Source organism: Cavia porcellus, unplaced genomic scaffold (genome assembly GCF_034190915.1).
Source record: "Cavia porcellus strain 051 isolate PalLab524CR breed Dunkin Hartley unplaced genomic scaffold, mCavPor4.1 scaffold_26, whole genome shotgun sequence".
Classification (NCBI taxonomy): Eukaryota; Metazoa; Chordata; class Mammalia; order Rodentia; family Caviidae; genus Cavia; species Cavia porcellus.
Genome location: NW_026947509.1, coordinates 16,431,830 through 16,451,229, shown reverse-complemented (window position 1 = coordinate 16,451,229; position 19,400 = coordinate 16,431,830). Strand labels below are relative to the sequence as shown.

The following is a 19,400-nucleotide window of genomic DNA, read 5'->3' as shown; positions in this document are numbered from 1 at the left end:
TCATTCCATCAGGTCAACTGCTTTTGGGTGAAAGGACACCAGAATGGCCCAGAATCTCCACAGATGAGCCAGTTGCTACAATTCTGCTGTGAAATTAGTTCCTGCTCCAAGGCTGGGTTGCTAGACCTACCACCACCTCTGGTATTTGGTTTAGTCTGGTCTGGTCTGGTCTGGTCTGGTCTAGTCTGGTCTGGTCTGGTCTGCTCTGCTCTGCTCTGCTCTGCTTTGCTTTGTTTTGTTTTGTTATATTTATAGAAACTGAACCCAGGGTTCTGTGCATGTTAGGCAGGTGCTCTATCACTGAGCCTCATCCTCAGCCCTCTAGATTTGTTTTACTTCTTGAACCTGAAGCTTCATGTCTTTTAATGATTTGGGAAATTTCTCAAAAATTATTTCTTCACATATTATCTCTATTTTTTCAATTTTCTCTTCCTAGAATTTATAATTGTATTTTATATATTTTCATTTCATGTTTCTTTCATGTTTTCGCCTTTTACCTCTGTTTCATTCTGGTTAATTTCCTTGGCTCTATGCTCCTGTTTGCTATGAGGTTTTCCCAGGTTGAATTTGCTTTCATGTTATCCACTGAGTCTTTACTCCATAATTTGTGTTTCTAAACATTCTAATTGATTTTTATAAAGTCCTATAATTTCTTCCCTAAATAGATATAAGAATATGTTTATTTCAATTCTTTTTATTGTCCTTCTGCAAAATATTTTGGGGGCGCTACAGTTTACTTGCATATTGTGTATGTTTTCTCCCTCAGTGAATAGCTTTGATCTTTTCCTTGTAATTTTGCTTATGAATTAATCTTCATTTAATTTTACATACCTGTACACGAAATGTAGCATGGCTTGAGAAACTACCAGTGATTTTAATTTTCTTTCTATCATACAGTCTTTATTTTTCAGTCACCTAGGATAGAGGTATATTAATTTTTTTGGCTTGATTATTCCTATGAGGCACACTAGTATAAGTTCAAAAGCAAAAACTAAAAATCAGTAAATATGTAAACTTTTTTCCCACTACTTAAACTGCTGGACATAAACATGCTTCTTTACCATCTTCTTGGGGAAACAAAAACAAAAATAATTCCACTATTATCATTATCCTATGAATAATAATGGTTTCAAATGAAGAGAATAGAGAAATTAGCAATGTAATAACTGCAGAAAAAAATCATAGAACTAAAAGACACAATTTTTCAAACTACAAGACTTCATTATCTTTATTTAGTAATACTAAATCCACATCATGATGCATAATCCTGAAATTTCAACACATGATAAGCAGAAAGAACTGACAAGTTTCCAGAAGGAAATAAAGAATTTGTTAACCAGGAGAATGCTATCAGAGTGCTCAAAAAAAAAATTAGAAGACAAAGGAGAAAAACCTTTAAAATTGTGAGAGAAAACTATTTACAGTTCTAGAATTTTAAAGATAAATGCCAGCCTTGCATATGCAAAGTAAATGTAGAATAAAAATGGTTTTCTCTGGAAGCCACTAGATAATTTTAGTTTCCTACTGTTTTATCTCTCTTATTTTCTGTCTCTTCGTATTCTTACTTTAGTTTTTGAACAATTTCACCTATTTTACCTGTCAAACTTTTTGTAGGGGTTTTTCACTTACACTAATATCACTTTTAATTTTCAAAAGCTCTTACTTTTCTTTCAATGCTTTTAAAATAGCATCCTGCTCTTATTTTATGAATGCAGCACTTAAGCATAGTAATTGTAGCAGTGAGAAGGTTCAATTTTTTTCTCACTGTACAATTTGTTTTTCATCACATACTTGGACTTCAAAAGCTTATGCATGGGCAAGAGTTTAGGTTCATGAGCTCTCTAGGTTAACAAGAGCTACATGAGATCCTGTCCACCTCCAACTGGGACCGCAAGTGTGGAGAGCTTTTTTGTTGTTATTGTTATCAGGAATTTAATTCATGATCTTGCACTTGCCAAGCAGGTGTTGTGCTGCTGAGCTGTATCCCAGCCCTGAAGATTTATTATTAGGGAAAATGGGGTGTCCTGGTACTGAAAAATGGAATGAAAGTAAATGAAAGGATAGGGGGAGGTAAGGAAGATCCTGTACCACTGCTACCTAGAGGCCAGACCTTACCTAAATTTTCAATCCACCCGGGCAAAACCTGGGTTGAGCAAAGAATCTCAAGCTATGAACTGTTCTGAATCAGTAGCATTACCAAGTACCTAGTAGAAACAAATGAACAGCCTCATTGCACACAGATATATTAAAAATACAATTAATTAAAATCAAAATGGCAGTGGAAATGCTTGGCAGCAAATTGGTTATAGCAGAAAAAACAAGAGTAGACTGGCAGAAGTTCAAAAGGCTTTGTCCACGGAGAGAGAAATGAATGGCAAATACAGTAGATGAGATGGGAAGATGTGTGATAAGGTCTGCCGCACATTTGATATAAGAACCATAAGAAAAGAATGAGAAGACACAGAAACCACATTCCAGCACATAATAGTTGAAAATTTCCCAACATTCATCTACTGATTCAAAAGTCCAGCCCCACTCCCGCAACACGTGATAAATACAAAGAAAACCATTGCAGAAATATCATTTTGAATTTAGAGAAAACAGGAAAGAGAAAATGTTAATGGCCACCAGAGGAAAAACATTACCTTCAAAAAGATGCCATTTAGATTTTTAGGTTATTTTCATTTGCATCAGGCTAAGTCAGATGTAATGGAATAATGAATGAGAAGGAGGAGACTGGGGTCCCACATGGCCTTTGAGGTGTGCTTCCCAAAGCTCTCCCGCTAGCCGCCCCCCCCCCCCAATAGTTCTGGCACCTCCCGGTAGCACCAAGCTGCAGACCAAGGCTTTAACACTGGATGTTTGGGGAAGATTCAAGACCCAAAATACAGCATAAACTTGTGCCTACTCATCCAAGGAAATAGGAAATCTCCAGAGTAGCCATCAAAGGACTTTTTTTTTGTAGTTGTGTATAGAATTCTATGAAAATTGAATTCAGAGTTGCACCAAGCCTCTCATAATAAAAAGTATGGCATTGGTAGGGAACGAGAAAATTCAGAAGGATATTTTGTGTGATTGGACCAACATAACCACCCCAAATCCCCGTGTATCTTTGAGGTTTTCTTCCCAAAGAAAATAGAGTACTCTCTCCACTTATTCTGCTTCAGTTAAAGGTGGCTCTGTACTAATGCCTTATGAAGGATATGCTTATTCTTTTACAAGCCCCTTCTTTTCTTTTCTTTGAAGAGAATAAAACCAAAAAACTTAAAAAAGAATAGAGTCAACCAAAACAAAGCAGTGAATGTGCTACAAGGCTTCAAAACAAGATAATAGGAAATCACCAATGTCTACTATAATGCCTCTTGTTATCTTCAAAATAGCTACCTATGCTATGAGACATAATAAAATCAAACAAAACACAACAGTAAAAAAATCAATCAGAACAAAACAATGAAAGCAATAGAGGTACAAGCCTATTCTTACCACCCTTCATTGCCTCCAGACATGTAACACCATCTAATGACCACCTCAGAAAAGATAGCTTATATGTGTATGGGAACTGAGTGTATAGATATTAGATCAAGGATCAACCAGAATGTTTCCATATGGGTGGGATGATGGTGGAAGGGGTCAGTATTTAAATAAGTTCTCCAGTTTCATTGGGAATGATGAGATCCTAGAGAGGCAAAGCTTACTGCAGAGACAAGGTGGGAATGATAATTATAATGAGCAGTTTGGAGAAAGTAGCAATCAAAATGTTTTGACTTTGGGCAATTGTTCTTTATTATCCATTGGCAAGGATGACTACAATGATTTGCCTTTCCTTGGGAGGACACAGTACACCTTTGCCTTTTTGCCTCTAGGCTGTTTCAGATCTCCTGTTGGTATCTATCATATATATATATATATATATATATATGTGTGTAATTTTGACATTCTACATAATATCATGTTGCTCTGCTGCATTAATGACATCATGCCAAATTGACCTGGTGAATAATAAGCAACAAGTACCTCCACTGATTTGTTCAGACCACATTACCAGAAACTCAACAGAGATGTGACGTGATATGTCCTTTAATATACAGTATATCGTGGTTTATATAATTTAACTCAATAAGGACAAATCATTTTCTTTCCATAATGAAAAATAGCCATTATATTCTGTTGGAGCACGTTGAAGCAGAATTCATGTTCAGGGCTGTGGCATGGCCCAGGCACGGTTGAACTGAGAACAAAGACACATCTCAGGAACAGGATAGGCCACAGCTGAGGCCACCTGGAGACTTTCTGGGGATAGTTTTTCTTAATTAGCATCGTCTGTTGCTCTGAGAGGTCCTGAACCCCCCCCCTCCCCCCGCAAGATCCTGTGAAGATTTCTTCCATTGTCCACGCAATCCCTTCCTTGTTCTGATTAAATGCAGGCTGCCCAGCGTCAGTTGGTTGACCGGCTTGCAGGGATAGGAGCTCTGCGGAGGTTTGCACTCCTCTTGCAGCCCTAAAGACAATGCCGTGTGTCTCATTCCTTTGAGCCTTTGCCATGCACCCACTTGAGGAGTTCAGAGTCTAGGCATAGACCTCAACAATTTTCCATCTCAATCTGTTTCCAGATGGCAAACTGATTTTACTGGGAAATGGTAAACTTGGGGGTTGGTCTGTGTGAAATGACGTATCATTTAAAATATACAGGGAGGGATTAGTGTTCTTTCTTCACAGTGTCTCTGCCAGAGCCACCATCATGTTTTTGCAGAATACCATATTTACTTTCCTTGTGTTCCACACATTGCTTCTAACTAAAGACTCAGTTTATAGCAGCAGAAATATGGCGATGTTCTCAAGTCTGCAGAATTCCCTGATTTTACTCTCTACCTCGTGGTGCAGAAGTAGCTGTGTTGACAGAATGGTGGACTGGCTTAATGGAGTTCCATCATTACGCCATCTTGTAGACAAACCTGGATGTTGAGTACACTCCTGAGCCTGCACCTGTTATTTGTGCTTTTAATGAGTGATGAGTATAGAATTCTTTTATAGTAGATAAGACAGGAAGAAAAGGCATTCTAAAAAATGCATAGAGAAACCATTCAGGTACAAAAGGCCAGTCTCCAGAACGTTAAAGAAACTACATCAGTGAAAACAGGAAAGTAAACCAAATGACAGGAGAACTTAAAAGCAGGAGGGACAGTCCAAATCTCCCCACCCAAACTGGGAAAAAAATTTTAAATTTGACAGTCTAAGCCTGATACTATAGAGTAACAAATACTTCAGTACAAAGGAGTAAAATTCATATGATCACTTGAAAAGAGATATGTCATTTTCTAGTAAAATTAGTCTTTTTCTCTTTTAATTTAAAATATAAAATTTTGATATTTTTATCATTTATTTATGTTTATTGCAAACAGCATAGCATGGATTGTAAAAAATCTAATCTCAGTCTTTATTTTTTGACTGGAACATTTAACTTATTTAGTACAATTACTAGATTGAATATAATCATACCTTTTTATGAGCAGCTATTTCTATCAGCTGTTCTATGTTCTTTTACATTTTTATCCCCTGCCCATTAGCTAGCAATTATGCCCTTATACACTATTTTTTAGTGTTTACTCAAAAAGTAGAATGTGTGTCCTCAGCTTATCAAAGTTTAATGTTTCTCAGTACTTTTAACTTCCTTCCAAATGACACAAAAATCTTAACATTCTTTTTTTGAGGGGAGCAGAGACAGGGTCTCATGATGAGATTCACACTGATTTTAAACTCATCGTATAGTCCCGTCTGCCTGCAGACTTGTAATGATCCTACCACTGTCTCGGCCCCCTGAGTGCTGGATTAGAGTATTTCAGATTCGCCCAGATTTGCCATTTTTATTGTTCTTTTCCCTATGAATTTCTGGACTTGGAGCTGTCTTCACACTCCCTACCTACTAAGTGTTCTCTGCCTTCTAGTGGGTCTGATTCTCTCACTCTCAGTTACCTGAAAGTGGTCTCATCTCACCTTCAGTTTTGAAGATATTTTCACCGAAATTCTAGATAATCAATTTTTTTTTACATTTTAGCATGTTGAGTATTTGCTTCCATATTTTCTGAGAAACCAGATTCTATCTTATTGTTCACCCTTCGATAACAATCTCTTTTATTTTTCTCATATGACCTCCCTCCCCCATTAGGCAGTTATATTATAATTTTTAATTTGGAGTTTGCCCCAATTGGCATTTGTAGGGTCCTTCAAATGAGGGGTGGTTTGATGTCTTTCATCTGTGATGGAAAATTCTCAACCAGTATTTATTCAAATATTTCTGCTGGCCCTTCTCTTGCTTCTTTCAGAGATTCCAGCTTCGTGCATGTTACACCTCGTCCCCCTCTTACCCTCTTTCTAGTTTTCATTCTTCCGACTCTATCACTTTATTGTACATATTTTCTTCTAGGTTATTAATTCTCTCTTCAGCTGAGTCTAATCACTTAGCTTTTCACTTCAGCTCTTTTTCATTTTTAGGATTTAAAAAATTTTAACAGCTTAGTTTTTGTGAACAGTCTTGCTTTAGTCTTTCTTATTTTTGAGTATATTAAACCTATCTATTAACATATTTAAAAGTGAATATATATGTATGATAATTCTATCATCTGTACCTCTTTGAAGATGTTTAAAGTAAGCATTCTTTTGGCTTTTCATGTTATCTGGGCTCTTTTATACTGGATTATTTTTGAGGGCTAAACATCTTATATAAAAAGTTACGGGGATAATTAAGGCATGAAAGATGTTATCTTCCCCCAGAGAAGATTTATATCTATTTGTTTCTGGGATGTGGCTTGGCTGACTGGCATGTTGAATCACCTTAATTCAGTTTCAAGAACAGAGATGGCTTGTAACTAAGTTCAGCCTACCCCAGTTCATGCTTACTTCTAGGGTGTGGCCGTTTGAGAGCTCAGCCCTCAAGCAGGGAGGATTATCAGGTCCCTATTGTTGAACCAGTCTCTGCCTCCACACTCGGGTCTCTACCTCCACCTTCCGTGAAGCAGCCACATGTCCTGCCCACATTTCCAGCTTCTCAGCTTCTTAGGAAGTAGGCAGAACAGTCAAAGTCAATGCCAGAGTACAAAGTGCAGCAGTAGTGTGCATAAACATTCTTGGCTCTGTCATTTGTTGGAAAGATTTTGCTTAATTAAAAGTGATCTCCCTTGGGGCTGGGGATTTAGCTCAGCAGCATAAGCGCCTGCCTTGCAAGCAGGCAGTCGTGAGTTCGATCCCTGGTACCCATAAAAACAAAACACACACACACACACACACACACAAAGTGATCTCCCCCGAGTACTCCCAGGTTTATAAAGAGCAACCACCACTGCAGTTTGTGTCTCTGTGTAGCTGACCACCCTGTGTACCTCATCTGACAGAGATCATAAAGTATTTTCCTTCTGTTTCTGGTTTACTTCACTTAACGTTACGTCTTTATGGTTCATCCCTGTTGTAACGTGTATGAGAATGTCTTTTTTTTAAGGCTGAATAATATTTACATATATTTATAATATTTATATATATATTGCATTTTGTTTACATAATCATCTGTGTGGATATTGTTTCCTCCTTTGGACTATTGTGAATCAAGTTACTGTAAACACTGGTATGCGAGCATTCAAGCTCTTTTTTTCAGTTCTTTGTTTGCCTCTCTAGAGCTGGCCTTGCTGGATCATATAGATAATGCTATGTTTAAGTTTTTGGGGAACTTCCAGACCATTTTCCACAGTGGCTGTACCGGTTTACATTCCCAACAGCAGTGAGCAAGGCGAACAAGGATTCCAGCTTCTCCACATCCTCATTGACACTTACTTCATGGTGCATGCGAGCAGGAGTGTGTGTGAGAGCAGATGTGTGTGTATCTATTAGCGTGTGTGTGTGTGTGTGTGTGTGTGTGTGTTTGATACAGGGCCTCACTCTCTTTCGCAGGCTGGCCAAGAATTTGCAGTTCTCATTCCTCAGCTGAGATCACAGGTGTGTGTCACTGTGCCCTGTTTGCTGTTTTCTTTTCTGTCATTAGCATCACCCTGATGAGGTTGGAAGTGCTAGCTTACTGTGGTTTTTAACTTGTACTTCTATAATGATTACCTTTTTTTTTTTCTTTGCCAGATTTGATAGCTAACCTACTTTTTGTGTCTGGAATCAACATAAAAATCTTTTGCTAAAGCACATGCAAAAGTATTGATAGAAAGGTAACCTACGAGGTGATTCACCTATAGTTTCAGCCACTTGGGAGGCTGAGGCAGGAGGATCACTTGAGCCAAGGTGTTGCAGGCCAGCATGGGCAACAATACCAAATTCTGTCTAAGCAGCAGCAGCAAATCCACTGCTGGGCACCAGGTTTGTGTTATGGTCTTCAGCATATTCATGACGAGAGCATATGAATCAGCTGAAGACCCAGTACCTAGCCCTTTAGGCCCAGCTCCAGGAACGTTAACACGGAGCATGATACCCCTTTACATCTCTGGAGCACAGAGGAATCCTCATCGGATTCAGTAACTGGTGTCTTTTCACTGTTGGGGACAATTTGACATCCATTTCCAGGAGGTGCCATCTTTCAGTTCGATGTGTTTCACGGGTCACATGATCTCCGATTACTAAGGTGACATTTAGGACAATTTTATGGCAAATTGAGTCTCAAATTACAGCCCCTGGAGGGATCCGTATTAATAATGGCCTGTAAGAGCATCGGCAGGGGGCCGAGCAGGTTCCCGTGCAATCAGATGCAGTTGCTAATGTAGCGTTTCAGGAAGACAAGAGCAATGCATCGCTAAGACACATGCGCTGGTCTTCTCCTTGCAAAGAGGAGTGTTTGCATCACTATAGACACCCCTGGATTAGGAATAATGAAGACAGAATTATTTTTGCATGAATTGGGATTTCCGTATGGCTGAGTTAAGAAGCATGACCTGCGCTGCAAGTGAATTGGAATGACTTTTTAAAAAGGATCAGCCACTCTGATTGTTTTATTTATCCTCTAGGCATTTTTCAATACAAGAAGCCAGTGCCTCCAGGATAAGAGTGCCACAAAACCTGGTTGGGTAATTAATAAACAAAACCTTTGAAAATAATGAGCACAAACCACAGAATGCTTTTCTTTCTGAGAGATTTCAGGATCCCAATGCACGTAGGCAGTGTGCTGAGTTTCGTGAGTGCTAAGTTAAAGAAGGTAGATTTCCTACTTTGGGGGAATCATCTATAGAAATCAGATATTGATGCAAAGATTTATGTGACTGTGCATTTACCATCATGGATGTGAAGTAAAAACAAGAATTAGACAGGAAAATTACTCCCTGTCAAGCAACAAAAAGCACAACCCTGGGATTTAGGGAGCTTTTCCGTTCATTTAATATTGGGTGCTTACTAGATTTTCAAGGGGTTTCAGAGAACATTGGCTCATCACATTTGAGATGTTCACAAAAGCGAAACAAAAGAAAAACCCAAGGAACCCTTAAAAGAAAAACAGCCTAAAATAAGAAAAGAAACATTTGTGTGTACATAGGAAAACCATGTTCTGGGACTTCACTCTGTCGTAGCTTTGTACTTCATGGAGTTTACATTTCTAACCAATATAAGAGTTTGTCAGCCAGTTCTTCTCTCTAATGGTTTTCTTTAGAGACTTCAGGTTCCCTGTGGACTCCGCTTTGGGGATGGAGCGAGATGGGGATGGAGTTACTAAATTGTCCCTGCCCACCCAGTTTCCTGTGTAGCAGTGGAGACACCACAAAGTGGTGAACCAGCAGAAGGGCCAGAAATGGGGCTTTTCCACCCAGCCTGGCACAGGCATGGGCATTGCCAAGCACTAAGAAAGAGGGGGGTATTCAACTCATAACACAGAGAAGATGGGAAAGTGAGATGGAACTCTGGGTCAAATTGTGTCCCTGGTCCCCATTCAGGAGCTGAGTGCTGCCCTCACCATCAGGACTTGGGCTGTGAGTACACTTGGATTTAGGGAATTTAAAGAGGGGATTCAATTCAAAAGAGGCAGAGGGGCTATAACCCAGTCTTACTGTTATCCTTCAGAGAAGAGAAACCTTGACACAGCGAGAGGGGTAACCATCTGCAGGTCAAGGGGCGAGGCCTCAGAGGAGCCCCGCTCCGTGGTCACCTTGGTCCTGGTCTTCCAGCCTCCATGTCAGAGCTGTCCACAGATCAGGCAAAGATTCCAGTTGCTCTAGAGGGTGGTTAGAAAAACAAGGCAGAGTTGCAAGTTCTCCCTGAGGGGTGTGTGTGTGCGTGTGTGTGTGTATGTGTGTGTGCGCATGAGTGCGTGTGTTTGTGAGACTGGAGAGTGAGTCCAGGGTCTTCACACTGAGCTACATCCCCAGCCCCGTTTTACCTTTATTTCAAGACAGTCTCACTAAGTTACTAAATTGCCCAGGCTGGGCTCAAACTTCTGGTCCTCCTGCCTCGGTCTCCCCAGTAACTCACAGGCCCTGCCTGCGGAGAAGCCCAGGTTGGCGCACATCCAGTATGCTGCCTCTACTCTCAGCTCCTTGACCTTGGATCACTCACCCTGTGTCCCATGACTACTGAATTAAGCAAACCTCTTAGCTTCCTTCCAAATCAAACATTTGGTAATTGTGTATCCGAGAGGCTTTTTAAAAATTGTCTACCACGAAGAGCAAGAGCAGAATCTCCTCAGTCTGTGCATTCGCGGCACCAGCTGGCCTGGCTCTTCACCACAGTGCCCAAGCAAACTTTCGCGGCCCAGGGGCCTCTAGCACGGTACCCTGCAGTCACCTGCCTCTGCGCTCAGCTCGCTAATACCATCCCGAGCACCCTTCTCTTTTCCCCCTTGCCTCATAACCGTTCAAGGATTTCCTCCTCTGGTGGCTTGAGCACCTACCTGTTCCCCGGGAAATTTGCCATATCCAATCATTGCTTCTTTATCCTTCTATGTGGCAGAATCCAGATCTCTGGAGGAAGGGGCTGGTCTCTTCCCTTCCAGTCGCCTCAGCTGTTGACCCTGTGCTGGGCTACTAAGCAGATCCTCGCTGGGCAAGTGCCTTAAGAAAGGAGCCAGACACCATTTTGGGCTGGTGCAGATGATCTTGCCCTGGAGGCACTCCCAGGCCAACAGGAGGGTGGAGGAAGGATGGTGGGTAGAGGGTCACCAGGATTGCTGCAGAGGAAGGCTGTGGGGGAAGGGAGCTCCCAGACAGGGGAGAGGCAGCTTCCAAACCCAGACGACCTCCTTCCTCAAGCTGCAGCGCTGTGCACTCGGGCTTCGCACACAGCGCCTTGCTAGGGCAGGCGCTGAAGAAGTGTTGCTGTGGACTCCTGTGTCTGTCCTCGTGTCTGTCTCATTCACTGTTGACTTCCCATTTCCAGAACCACATCTGACACATTGTGGTGACCATAAATATTTGCGCAATGACTGCATGAATGAACCAATAGCATATCTTCCTGCTTGGGCTTTTCTTTTTTCCCTTCCCATGCATTTTTCACCTTCTCTCTTTCCTTCCAACTGGTCCCAGTCCAAACTGTGAGCTAACTCTTACCTCAATGGGGCGGTGCTGCAGATCAAAGGCAACCGCAAATTGGACAGCACTGGGTCTGCTCTGAAGCTCCAGGCCTCCTGCTCACTGCCTCTTCCCTGCAAAGGAGGGTGTGGGGGGAAGCTGGCCTGCACTGACCTGGTTGGGGTTCAGATGCCCTCAGGACCTATTTATTCTCCTGTCAGTGCAGCAGAGGCTCCTGTAGCCTCATTTTACCATTCTTCACGAGTTTTGTAGGTTTTAATAAGGACTCTGGAGAGTCCCTCCTTTGCAAGTAGAAGAGAAAAATTCAGGTGCTGTAATTAGAGTGCACGTAGTCACTGTCCATGTGGAGGGTCCTAATGAGGGGATTTCCTTTTTTTCTTATTGGACTCTCCCAAAGGGAGCCCTTATTAGAATAAAAGGAGTCCACAGTCCTGAAAGGGAAGTAGCCTGGATTAGCATTCTCCAGAGAGTCAACAGGATGTACATGTGTAGCAGGAGAAGGCCGGGCTCCCTGCACATCAACAAACCCATGCTGGCATAGGGTGGCAGCAGAATCCTACAGCCCTAAATTATAGAGGTGGCCTGGGCTGTAACTCAGTGGTAGAGGGCTCGCTCAGCCTGCACAAGACCCTGGGTTCCATCCCCACTACACACCTGCCAAATAAAAAAATATATAAATTATTATAATAATAATAGAGGATTGTCACTAATACGGAGCCTGCAGTGACTCTGGAAGATCTAGGCACTTCAAATTTGCTGTCAGGAAGAAGAAGAGTCCTCTATTTTCCCCCCAAGACCTCCTGAGCTAAAAACCTTCTTAGGTGAGTGGCCTCTCGAGGTCTTGCTAGCCCTGAGATGTGTGAGGTTGTCTTTTGTTGGAGCCTCTGTGAAGGTACATGGACACTGCTGACTGGGGGGTCACTAAATCTTCTGAGGGTCCTGCAATGCCGAATCAGTTGGGAAAGGGTTAGTGGGACGAGAGAAATAAGAATCTTCTATTCTGGATCACAGGAGCTGGTCTCCCTAGGAAAGTGGGGACCAGATGGGAATTGGGGTGTTGGTAAAGCCAGCTCAGGTTTTTAGGCTTCTAAACAGGAAACTCATGGTGCAGGAACCCAGGGGTGGAGCAGGACTGAAAAGAGGAAATGTGTCTCCTCTCCTGAGAAATCCAGGGCCCTCCACTTGTCTGCCACTCCTCAAGGCAGGTCCAGCTTCTAAAGCTAGATTCTTAAGTGCTGTCTCCAGAGTTACAATACCCATTCTCAAAAATAGCAGCAGTCCTAGGCCCAGCTTCTGAATAGCCAGTTGCTGAAGTAATCCAGGCCAGCGGTGCTGGCGAGGCCTCTCCTTTCCCTACGTGCACTTGCAGTGATTGATAAGCTGCAGAGCCCCAGCCCCTGGCTGGCCGATGAGCTGGGCAGGCTTGAGGAGCACCGCACTGCCACAGCTATGACTCCACCCTCCTGCCTGTGCTCCCATCATGCTTGCAATGTGTGCAGAGCAGCAGTCTCTGTAAGAGCAGGGCACATACGCTATCCCTCACCTACCCACACCTGTTTCACCTTTGACACAGCACCTCAACAGATGAGCGCTGTGTGACCCCCCAAACAGCCTCAGTGGGGTGCAGGTAGGCCAGGGAGGGTTGTACACTGTGTCTTTGGTCAGCTAACTCCCTGGAGGCCCATGCTCCTCCCTGGAAGGAGCTTCCTTCTCTTCTCATAGACACACACAGCTCCGTACATAAAATCTTTAAAATCCACACTTCCCCGTGCCACAGAGTAAGGCAAAGCCTCTATCGTGGTCCGCTTTGTTGTGACATGGGAAGGGAAAGCTGGTATCTACCCCATTTGGTGGTTGCTGGAGAAGGCCCAGTAGTGTCCTCTGCAGCTTGTCTACTTTCCCTTTGACTACCCAGGTACAAGGGGAGAGGGACAGGTGTGCCTTGAGGTGATGCTGGGTCCCCACCCTTGCCCAACAGCATGATGGCTATAGGAAGAAGACTGTATTACTATTGATGTAATGTAAAGTACTCCATAGAAATCATGGTGTATGTGGTGGATCTGCAGCTTAAGAATGGTGAGTTCACTTCTGCAGTAATAATGTGCACGCAAAGCTCAAGGGTGGTTAGCACCTAATATCCACACTCCAGAGCCCTTACAGCAAACACCTGGACACCATTACCGCCATAGTTTGGGTCTGAAGTGTCCCTCAGACATCCATGTGCTAGAGGCTCACGTACTGATTAATCATGATATGTCAGCTTGACTAAGAACTGCTTAGCAGATTAGTAGAGCTCTGGGTATGTCTGATGACTGGCATGTAGACCAACGAACCAAGGAGGGGCGTTCCCCCAGAAGTGAATAGTGCCAACCAATAGGTTTGTAGCATGGACAGAATAAATAAGGAAAGAAGAAAGAAGTGTTCCGTTTTTAGGAGGAGCCACATGTCTTTGCCAGGCCTTTGGATGTTGATCTGCAGTTTCTTTAGGCTTCTGGCACAGACTCTTCAACTTTCCAACAGACTGTCTCATTTTTTCATTGTATTTGGGAATACAGTGTGTTTCTAAGCCTTCAAACTTCCCTGTCACTGGATTTTCCAGTTTTTCAGCATGCAGATGGCCACTTTGGATTCTTTTGCCTCTGATTTGGCCAGCTAGACATTGTGACTCTTCCGTTTCTGATCCTGTAAGCCTAATAAGTCTCTTTGTATAATTATACATATATTTTACATTGATTCTATTTTTCTAAAGAACTAACTAGTACAGATTATTGGTACTAGGAAAGCGGAGTGATTGCTGTGTCTATACGTGACTCTGTGGTCCAGCAGCTTTTGGAATAGGTTCATAGGAAGATTTGGAATGGTTTGGAGATGCTGGCTAGAGAAGCTCTAGAATGCTGAAAGCTAAACTTGGTGGGAGAGTCAGGTCAGAGCTCAGAAGCCCAGAATGCTGATAGAAATGTAGACAGTAAAGGCCAGGCTCAGCAAGGTTCAGCTGGGAACAAGCATTCCATTGGCAATTGAACTTAAAACATGTGTGTTACACTCCAGCTGAAAATGTGCATATATTTCAGCAAAGTCCTGAGATTTTGTGGGAGACTGCGATTAAGAAAAGCAGACTAATTAGCCTGGCAGAGAAAATTTCATGGCAGGCCAATGTTTAGGCTGTGGCACAGGTCTTCTAGTAGCTTTTAGTCAAATTTACAGTGAGTGTTAGGAGCAAAATGCCCATTTAAAGTTTTCATGTCAAAAGGAAGTACCTGCAAAGTCAAGGGAAAGGAAAGTACAGTTGCTGAAAACATTAGCATTAGAAAGACACCAATACTTTACTCTGGAATAATGGGAAAATCCCTGAAAGGCATTTCAGATTTTGGCAAGACCCCACTGTTCACTGGCCCAATGATGCAAAAGGGTAAAGATAAATTCCTTTGAAAGAGTTTGCTTTGAGAAGAAAGCTCCAGGGTACCCTGCTCTAAAAGAGCTGCCTGGGGAATTATTGTAGTTTCCTGAGATTTGTCTCACTGTAACTGCTATCCAGGCACTCAGAAAACCCTGCATCCATAATCCAAGGGGCCCTGACTACTGTCCCAGCTAGTGGCAGACCTTGGTGTCACCGTTGCCTGCATGGCACTGGTTTTATAGTCACATAGAATATAGGAATTATGTGGTCAGGAAGCTTCTACACAGATATTAGAAGAAGGCCCGGGAAACCCGGCAGTATTGCAGTGACATTCCAGGGGCCTGAAACTGAGAGTAAACCCAAAAGCTCAGTGAGGCTCCAGGAAGCTGGAGAAGTCTAGAATGTGAAACATCTGCTGAGGAAAGCCGAGGGCGGAGAGCAAAACCACCCCAACACAGACACCATGAGGACACGGCTGATGATGCTCTGGGGCCGGCTGCCCCGCCCTTTGGGGTTCACATTTACCCCCACATGGGTGTTGCACAGGGAGCAACAGGAGTAAAGTTTATCCTTTTTGTTTTGATCTTGCTTTTGTCTGATTCCTTTTTATCTCCCTGCTGCTCCCTTTTGCAATGGGAATGCTGACCCTGTGCCATTGTGTGCCAGAAACTTCTTTGTACTCACAGCCAAGAGCTTACCTTGCAAGCAGTGAGTTCAATCTCTGGTACTGATAAAAACGAAAAAGACAAAAAAAAAAAAATACTTCAGTGACTCAGAGATGGACTAAATGTGTCTTTTATAAAGAGGTGAACATGAGTCTTTTGGGGGCAGGGCTGGAATGTTATGGTTTATATCTAGAATGCCCCCAAAGCCTGAGGTGTTCAGGGGTTGGGCTTTTGGAAGATGACTGTGTCACGGGGGTACTGTACACACCAATGGATTATCCCACTGAAGAGCTTATCACTAACTGTGCTGTTAGGAGGTGGGGTCTGGTCCAAACAGCTGGGTCACTGGGGGCCTGAGCATCTCCCTACTGGGTCCTCTCTTCTCACTCTGCTCCTGGCCTCCACCAGGCCTTCCACCATGTCATTGTTGCTTTGGACCCAGATGACCATGGACTGAAAACATGAGCCAAAACAAATGTCTCTTCCTTTACATCGTGGGTGTCACTATTTTGTCCCAGGGGTGAGAAAGTAAGAACTCAGTTCCCTGTCACAGTGCTATTAGGTGTGGGGCCAGGGGAAGGTCTTCAGGTCATCAGAGTCATGCCCTCAAAAGGGACTGTGGGAAGTGGGTCCCAGTCTCTTCTTGTATTTGCTTCTTGAGATGAGCAGCTTAGCTCTACTGCACACTCCTGCCATGAAGTACCATCTTCCCAAAGCCCCAAACACAACAGACTGGAAGTTCCAAGACTGTGAGCCGGATGGACCTCTCCTTTCCATAAATTAATTACCTCGGGTGCTTGTTACAGTGACAGCAACCAATTTATCTGACTCTTAACCATGAATTAACATACAAGGCTTTGGAAAATGGTTCTTCTTGGTCAAACAAGAGGACCCGAAAATCCTAAAGAGGGCTGGCATCCTTGCAAGAGCGCAGGTGTAAGGAGCCCACAAGGCAGGAGCTGTCACCTTTGGAGTTGGGTTCTAGGACAATGCTTTGTTGGGACAGACGTGCCTTCCAGGTGCTATGGAAACGTCTCCTCCTGCTGTCACAGCAGGCTCCCCTGCAGCTGCCTCTCCAGGTGCCCAAGCCCATGTGCCTCCTCCCGGCACATGGAGCGGCTTGTTTGCTCACAGGTGTGTATGTGCACCTCAGACTCCTGACACTCTTTTTCATTAACCTACCCACATGGGCAAGGTTTAGGGAGAGTGGGATGTGTAGCTCTGCTGACTTCTCATAGATGGAGGCTGCTGACATTTATGAAAGAATTGGATGCATGCTGAGTGACTCCTTCATCCCAGGTCATCAGGCACCAGACAGAGCTGGGCAGAGCAAAGGCTACTGTACCTTGGAGTGTCCACTCCAGAAGGTGGTTGGGAGGAGACGTAATTGCCACTGTGGCAGAATTGAGAGCTGGGCCCTGTAGCAGTGAGGGTCATCATACGTCGAGGCCATTGCCAGCTGTCTTGCTTGAGCTGGTCCTTTCTGCTTTGCAAGTCCTCTGCCTCCCTGACCTCTGACCCCAGATGCTTGCACCATGCCCTGGACTTCCAGCTCCAGAACTTTGGGCCAAACGTATTCTACAGTTTATAAACGACACAGTCAATAGGATGCTGTTATAGCAGCCGCAAAAGGCTAACACTCACTCTTGCATCTGGTGAGGGCTTGCTGGGTCATGCCATGCCGTCACCCATCTGCAGAAGCAGCCCAAGGGAAGGTGCACAGAGAGGATTGACTTTGCTATGCAAAGGTGAGAAACTGGAGTCCAGAGATGCTCAACGACTCTCTCAATGTCACCTGCATCCACTCCAGGCTTCAGGACTCCTGAGCCAAAAGTCCTCAGAGCTTGGAGATGCGGTCAGAATCGCCATGGCAGTTCCAAGAAAATTTATACTTAGTCTGTGCATGAAATTCCTCTTTTAGCATGGTGTGATGGGCACATATATAATTTCAGCATTCTGGGGAGGCTGAGGCAGGAAATGGCAAGTGTAAGCCCGGGATGGGCAACTTAGTGACTTAGTGAAATTCTGTCTTAAAATTAAAAACCAAAAAAGGGCTGGGGACACAGCAGTATGAAGACTCTGAGTTCAGCCTCCAGAGCTCTACGCCCTTCAATACTCCCTTTGATGGCTTTGCCTAAACCCTATGAATATTAATCCAATTTTGTGCTTTTTTCTGTCCTAGCCTCCGAGGGCCATCGAAACAGCTTTTCATTTCCACGAACTGAATATTTATACATACACGGGCCCTGCATGCAATACAAAGGATCACACACTGGGAGCTTGGTAAACAGGGGTAGGAGGACCCCGTCCCAAGCAGGAACTCCTTAACGTACATTTGTCGAATAAATAAGTGGATGGGAAAATGGAAGTTCAGACAGGAAGCGATAACTGTGTATGGGGTTATCTAGTAACATTCGGGTTGGACAGTTTGAAGCACGGCCGCTCAGCGTGTGTAAAACACCCTTTAAATACGCCCTGTAATGTTTTATTCCTTCTGTTACAGCTGTTTCACTTCTGGGAGTTTATCCTTGCGGATGTGCCAGGGAAGTCAAAATGAGACTCCGGTTCACGTGTTGATCAGGGTGTAACTGGTAATAATGAGAAAGCAGGCGCAATGTTAAGGTCCCGTAGCAGGGGGCAGCAGCGGAGATGGTATCCCCTTGACGTGTCATGGCTTCCCGTGGCCACTCTTGTGACTAAGGTGTGAACGGGCAGGAAAATGAGTGGGCACAGGAGGATTCCTAAGGGGGGAAAAATTCCACAAGGGAATGATGTAACATGTGCATGCTTGTGTTTCTCTCTGGAATGACATTAAAGGTAATTTTTATTTATATTTCTAACCTTTCAAAGTCCAGTTTAAAACTCAAGCAGTCTATTGTCCTCTCACTGGCTCTTCGGAAACCCTCAGGCTTCATTGGATTCTACACAAAGCCTTTGTGTTGTGTCGTCTTGCGAGCACGTACCAGGTATACCATTTACACGTGTGGACCCTGGCACCACTGGGGAGGGAAACGGTACAGAGGATAACAGGAGCAAGGGCAGTGTAATAAAATGAAAAATAAAACCAGCAGCGCACCACTTACTCTCCGCTCAGCTTCCTGTGGGTGGCAGCATGGTGGCCTCTGATCACCTCACCCAGCAAGTGACCTCCACCCATTCTTCCTCCTCCCTTCCCTCTCCTTCTCATCTCAGCTTCATGTACCTTATCAGACTCTTCTGGAGGTGAGGTCCAGCCAAGGGCCCAAACTGAGGGAGAAGGAGCCCGGGTTGTGGGTGGGCACAGCCCTGGACCCTGCTGACGGAGGCCCTGACTTGGCTGTTTTGTAGTGAGTTTCTGTGTGCAGCCATCAGAACTCATAAAGCAAAAGAGTGTTTTGATTCACCAGTGACCGGGAATGTCTGGGACAGAGCACAAGGCGTGCCACAAGGTCTTGTGCAGTGTTTGCTCTGTATCGAGCAAGGGTCCAAAGGCACAGACACTGTGTTTTCATCTCCTGCAGAGTCGCGCATTTAACAGTTGCTGGAAGCTCCAGCTCAAGCCTCTGGTTACAGTGAAGGGATGCGGCTTTGGCCCTGGGTGGGGCCAGTGTTCCTCCTGCCCTGTGACCTGGGGACTTCTCCTGCCTGGGTTTTTCTGTGACTTCTCCAAGGTCTATTGACTGAATTGTTCTGCAATGTTGGTGAGCATCGCTGTGTTCCAAGTTTGGTTCTAGAAGCCCAATATGGAGCAGCAGACACTGGGCGCCAGGTGCATCCTGACCTCTGACACGTCCCCATGTCTGCACTCCAAGTGCTCTGCATATTTACTAGGGCTCTCCGGGGACCACTCCTGCTGCCAGGAGAGCC

General features: G+C 44.0%; 1 protein-coding gene across 1 annotated transcript in view; it reads left to right on the top strand.

Moving 5' to 3' along the window:
- The window catches only part of Smyd3 (SET and MYND domain containing 3), a 715,019-nt gene extending 696,625 nt beyond the window's left edge, over positions 1-18,394 (top strand). Inside the window, exon 13 of the mRNA XM_063236766.1 lies at positions 18,058-18,394. Within this exon, the coding sequence (XP_063092836.1) occupies positions 18,058-18,111 (54 nt within the window). The 3' untranslated portion in view covers positions 18,112-18,394. The remainder of the gene's footprint in view (positions 1-18,057) is intronic.
- Positions 18,395-19,400: the final 1,006 nt, after the last annotated feature.